The 6292-nt window shown below is 44.7% G+C and overlaps 1 protein-coding gene across 1 annotated transcript in view; it reads right to left on the bottom strand.

Moving 5' to 3' along the window:
• Window positions 1–364: 364 nt before the first annotated feature.
• crip2 (cysteine-rich protein 2) overlaps window positions 365–6292 on the bottom strand; it is a 45472-nt gene continuing 39544 nt past the window's right edge. Inside the window, exons 3-8 of the mRNA XM_029729583.1 lie at window positions 4399–4456; window positions 2107–2241; window positions 1689–1757; window positions 1398–1492; window positions 1003–1060; window positions 365–773 (exon numbers count right to left, since the gene is read on the bottom strand). Of these exons, the coding sequence (XP_029585443.1) occupies window positions 706–773; window positions 1003–1060; window positions 1398–1492; window positions 1689–1757; window positions 2107–2241; window positions 4399–4456 (483 nt within the window). The 3' untranslated portion in view covers window positions 365–705. The remainder of the gene's footprint in view (window positions 774–1002; window positions 1061–1397; window positions 1493–1688; window positions 1758–2106; window positions 2242–4398; window positions 4457–6292) is intronic.

Genomic DNA, 6292 nt, shown 5'->3' with positions numbered 1-6292 from the left:
GTTCCAGTGAAGGGAAATCTTAACGCTACAGCATACAATAACATTCATTGCATACGATTCTGTGCTTCCAACTTTGAGGCAACAGTTTGGGGAAGGCCCTTGTCTGTTTCAGCATGACAATGCCCCCGTGCACAAAGCGAGGTCCGTACAGAAATGGTTTGTCGAGGTCGGTGTAGAAGAACTTGACTGGCCTGCACAGAGTCCTGACCTCAACCCCATCAAACACCTTTGGGATGAATTGGAATGCAAACTGCAAGCCAGGCCTAATCGCCCAACATCAGTGCCCGACCTCACTAATGCTCTTGTGGCTGAATGGAAGCAAGTCCCTGCAGCAATGTTCCAACATCTAGTGGAAAGCCTTCCCAGAAGAGTGGAGGCTGTTATAGCAGCAAAGGGGGGACCAACTTCATATTAATGCCTATGAGTTTGGAATCGACGAGCAGGTGTCCACATACTTTTGGTCAGGTAGTGTATATTAGAGGACTGCAGTGCTAGGAGGCTGAGGTGGGCTTGGCCAGGTGGTGTAATATCTGGGGTTAAATGGGAGGAGCTAGAGGAGCTGGAAGAGAGGCCTTGGGTCTCTCAGGGCTGCTTATAGAAGGAGCTATAGGGGCTAAAGCCTAGTGTTAATAATACTGTGTTGGATTGTGTTATTAGTATTGGAGAGCTCAGGTTGAGGCTGGGGACGGGACAGACCGCAGTAGCTCAGGGTTGGGCCTCTGTGCTGACCTCCTTCTCATAGATGTAGCTGCCTACACCTCCAGTGTTCACTCCTGGAGACACAACAACACCACAGACAAACAGGCGTCAGTATCAAATGTGTTACAGTGTAACTAATCACTTATTTTCTGTTGGTGGTTTTGCATCACTTTTATGTAGGAAGCTCAATATGAGCAGCTTCTTTTAACAGCTATAACATACAACACAGGCTATTGTTACGGTATAGCTAATATTTATGGACAACAGCACCACCTAGTGGTTGTATAAAAGACAAGCACCTACCTTTGGGTCCAAAGAGACAAGCATAGCATGGCTTGTGGCAGTATGGCTGGCCATTATGCTGTTATAACACAAAAGACACTCTATGAAAATGTGGAATCATACCATGTATTCATTCAGAACATCTTAATTATGATGCATTTATGCCATTCAGGTGCATTCAAGAAAACCGGCTTGAGCAAGGTGCTGTGTAGATTCCCTAATCTTGATAACATAATGAGCAGTTATTTAGGATCCAAGATGATTCGTAGATCAATGATTCTGTTTTGTGCCTTGCTCAGAAGGATTCCCTTGAACATTGATTGTGTTTTTTGCAGCTGGCCCCTTCCTGTTTAAATTTCCTGCCTCTTTCACACCCCTCCTCATCCCTTCTTTCTCCCTCCCCTCATCTCTCCTACCTCTGCGTGGCTGCCAGCGGCCAGGGTCTTGCTGCACCTCTCACAGCGGAGACAGGGCCGATGCCAGTCCTTCCCCAGGGACGTCACCTTCTCAGCTGTCACACACACACACAATAACGTAGAAATCAATAACCTCAGCGGCAGGTGCGTCGGAAATGTTCAAATGTCATTCAAAAGGGAAGACACACAGGAGCACACGTCACCATGGCAACTGCACGACAGGTCCAGTTGTAATCTAACACCTAACCTGACAGTTTATTCTGAGCCTTGTAGTGTGCCATGGCTACTTACCAAAGTAGACCTTCTTGTTGCACCTGGGACACAGGTTGGCCTCACCAGAGAAGGTGGTGATGCTGGAAGCTGTAAAGAAACAGAAAGAGAGTTCACCAGCAGATAGCGTCTCACACACACACACACACACACACACACACACACACACACACACAGTAGTATAGCCTCTGGCCTGCAACTGTGGGAAAACGCAGTGTGAACAGCTTGAGAAAGTCCCCTGTGACCATCCCTGGTGTGAGCCTGGCCTGTATAGTAGGTCTCATCACTGAGTCAGCAGGAAGACCAAGTCTGTTTCTCCTTTCTATCAAATTCAGATCCGTAGGCAGCTACTTTCACTATTTCACAACTTTTCCCATGTCTTCACTTACATATGTGGACACATTCACACATGTACACATGCATGCGCGAAAGCATGTACCTTTGACAGGTGCCCTGGGTGCAAACACTTTCTTCTCCTCAGCAGGCTTGGGGGCGGCGTCCAAGTCAGTACAGGCTAGATTATTGCTGACGGGGGATTCATACACATAGGACCCTGCTCCGCCAATGTTCACACCTACAGAGGTCATAGGGCAGAGAGAAGTCAGAGTTTAGATTCAGACCAATTTGGACACACCTACTCATTCAAGGCTTTTTCTTTATTTTGTACTATTTTCTAAATGGTAGAATAATAGTGAAGACATCAAAACGATGAAAAAAATACCGATAGAATCATGTAGTAAGCAAAAAAGTGATAAACAAATCAAAATATAATTTATATTTGAGATTCTTCAAAGTAGCCACCCTTTACCTTGATGACAGCTTTACACACTCTTGGCATTCTCTCAAACAGCTTCATGAGGTAGTCATTTACAGCCAGCAATTACAGCCTTGTAGACCTTTGGCATTCTAGTTGTCAATTTGTTGAGGTAATCTGAAGAGATTTCACCCCATGCTTCCTGAAGCACCTCCCACAAGTTGGATTGGCTTGATGGGCACTTCTTACATACCATACGGTCAAGCTGCTCCCACAACAGCTCAATAGGGTTGAGATCTGGTGACTGTAGTGGCCATTCCATTATACACAGAATACCAGCTGACTGCTTCTTCCCTAAATAGTTCTTGCAAAGTTTGGAGCTGTGCTTTGGGTCATTGTCCTGTTGTAGGAGGAAATTGGCTCCAATTAAGCGCCGTCCACAGGGTATGGCATGGCGTTGCAAAATGGAGTGATAGCCTTCCTTCTTCAACATGCCTTTTACCCTGTACAAATCTCCAACATTACCACCACCAAAGTACCCCCAGACATCACATTGCCTCCACCATGCTTGACATTTGGCGTCAAGCACTCCTCCAGCGTCTTTTCATTTTTTCTGCGTCTCACGAATGTTCTTCTTTGTGATCCGAACACCTCAAACTTAGATTCGTCTGTCCATAACACTTTTTTCCAATCTTCCTCTGTCCAGTGTCTGTGTTCTTTTGCCCATCTTAATCTTTTCTTTTTATTGGCCAGTCTGAGATATGGCTTTTTCTATGCAACTCTGCCTAGAAGGCCAGCATCCCGGAGTTGCCTATTCACTGTTGACGTTGAGACTGGTGTTTTGCGGGTACTATTTAATGAAGTTGCCAGTTGAGGACTTGTAAGGCGTCTGTTTCTCAAACTAGACACACTAATGTACTTGTCCTCTTGCTCAGTTGTGCACCGGGGCCTCCCACTCCTCTTTCTATTCTGGTTAGCGCCAGTTTGCGCTGTTCTGTGAAGGGAGTAGTACACAGCATTGTACGAGATCTTCAGTTTCTTGGCAATTTCTCGCATGAAATAGCCTTCATTTCTCAGAACAAGAATAGGCTGACGAGTTGCAGAAGTAAGTTCTTTGTTTCTGGCCATTTGGAGCCTGTAATCGAACCCACAAATGCTGATGCTCCAGATACTCAACTAGTCTAAAGAAGGCCAGTTTTATTGCTGCTTTAATCAGGACAACAGTTTTCAACTGTGCTAACATAATTGCAAAAGGGTTTTCTAATGATCAATTAGCCTTTTAAAATGAGAAACTTGGATTAGCTAACACAACTTGCCATTGGAACACAGGAGTGATGGTTGCTGATAATGGGCCTCAGTAGGCCTATGTAGATATTCCATAAAAAATCTGCCGTTTCCAGCTACAATAGTGATTTAAAACATTAACAATGTCTACACTGTATTTCTGATCAATTTTATGTTATTTTAATGGACAAACAATTAGCTTTTCTTTCAAAAACAAGGACATTTCTAAGTGACCCCAAACTCTTTAACAGTAGTGTAGTAGAGAACAGAAAACCAGCAGGCTCCGGACCTCGTAGGGAAGGATTTGAATACCTCTAACCACACAACTCTATGCACTACTTTTAACAACTTCCACTGAATATTTTTACAAAAACACATTTACTTGAAGAACAGTGCAGATGCAAAGTTTGGTAACAGAATGACGGTTTGCGTCGTTTGTGCCGTCATTCTGTTACCAAACTTTGCATCCGCACGTTTCTTTAAGTAAACGTGTTTTTGTAAAGTTTTCAGTGGAAATTGTTAAAAGTTGTCCTTGTGCATAGAGTTGTATAGTTTGTTTAACTTTGGAATCATTGTTTTTTGTTTGGCATACATTTTAAAGTGAAACATCTGAGACTCAGCATCATTTTGTTACCATGGAATTGCCCTCCTGATCTAATGTATGCCTTATGACAATAGTAAGATGTTCTTCACCTTTTGGTCCAAAGAGGGCAGCATAGCATGGTTTGTGGCAGAAGGGCTTCCCATCATGCTGTAGACAGGGAATAAAGAGAAGAAGAATGACTGACGGTGAGTAAATAACATTTATAAGCCCAAACCTCACAAGACTGACAACCATAGCTTGGCAATTTCCATCTTCTAGCCAGACTCATGCATCTTTGGAAAAAAAAGGTTATTACATTGTGTGTGCGTGTGTGTAGGAGAGAGACAGAGAGAGAGAAAAAACACCACAGCCTCCTGAGAAAGAAAGGGAGAAAGAAAGTCAGTCTGGCTTGATCTCCATTTTCCAATGTGTTCCAATATTCCAGCCCAGGTATCAGTTGTGGTTGTAAACAGGAGACCAGTACTGTTGATTAATCAAACACCTCACATCAGGGTCCTTTTCAGTAGGTGGAAATCATTTGGAAACTTACTGAACCTGACCCAGTATTAGGGTTGCAAAATGCTGGTAACTTTCCCCAAATTCCCAGGTTTCCCAGAAATCCTGGTTGGAGGATTCCGGATTTCCTGTTTATTCCCACATGATTCCAGGAATTCCAACCGGGATTTCCCCCCACCCCAAAATTGGGAAATCTAACAGATTTTTGCAACCCTACCCAGGATAGGTGTGAGCGTGTGTGGGCCTTGTAGGATGACAGAGGTCAGTCGAAGGCTTAGAGATGGGTCTGTCAGGACTCTATGTCTCTCCTAATGCATGCCGGGATGATGGTGGTCATGTAATAGTTGTCAGTGGTCAAATCAAATGGTTATGTAACAGCATGGACAGGCAGCAGAGGGATCAGGGCCTGGGCCAGAGAGAAGGCATCCAGTCCAGAGCTCTTTCCTAATTAATCTTTCCTCCATTCCTCGATTTCTCTCCTTGCCACCTCGACAAAATGGATTGGAGAAAAAGGTCAGAAGCAGAACCTTGGACATTCTCCTCCAATACAGTGAGGAGGACGGGAAGAGAGAGGATGAATTGAGATACAGCAAAAGTGGACAGGCAGAGGGGGGTGAAGGAGGCTATGGTACCAACGCCACAGCACAGGGCCACGTGCCAATGCCGACTGTGGGAACAAACTGCTTTAGTCGCACAATCCCTTCACACCCACGTGGCATCCTATTCCCCTCAGAAACTCAGAGTAGAAAACAGCCTGTTTCTCTTCTCAACTATCTATAATGTATTACCCATGACAGGAAGTAAATGTAGCGCTGTAACAGGAGCTAGAAACAGACAGGCAGACACAGTGTGTGTGTTAAACAGACAGACACAGATCCATAGGGGTTGTAACATCTATGGGGCCTATACAGTAAACGTTCTGGTAATATTAGTCTCTCTCTCTCTCTGACTACTGGGCACTGATGGGTTTGTCAGGAGGGAAGATCCAGCACACAGGGCTTCATTGTGTCCACTAGACAGCTCTGGTCCCCTCACAGTTCTGGTTGTGTTTCCCTACAGCAGGACCAGTAGGACCTGAGAGATGGATTACCCAGCCCAGTGTGTGGTTATAATTCACTGCAGTATGAGTACCCTCTGGGCTCTGGACTATCCCAGTCCAGAGCCCAGAGCCTAGCCCACTCACTTCCCAGACACAAAAGGAGGAGACATTCGCCTTTCCAATTTTCCCACATCCATTTCTGCTCTATGCACCTATTAATGTTGTTACTTCTATGACCAGAGAAAGTGAAATATTCCTCTATATTATAAAAGACAAGCCGCTTATAATAACAACGCAAACTTATGGAAACACTTTGCGACACTCATTAATTGCAGCTGCAGTGCTGGTTGTAGCGTGAGTGGAAATAGAGAGAACGCACACTTTATGGCTTATAAAAGTGCTGATCAAATTATTGACAGTGCTGAATAAGGGCTCCCGAGTGGCACAGC

This window comes from Salmo trutta, chromosome 33 (assembly GCF_901001165.1).
Source record: "Salmo trutta chromosome 33, fSalTru1.1, whole genome shotgun sequence".
NCBI lineage: Eukaryota > Metazoa > Chordata > Actinopteri > Salmoniformes > Salmonidae > Salmo > Salmo trutta.
This window is presented reverse-complemented; position numbering and strand designations above follow the sequence as displayed.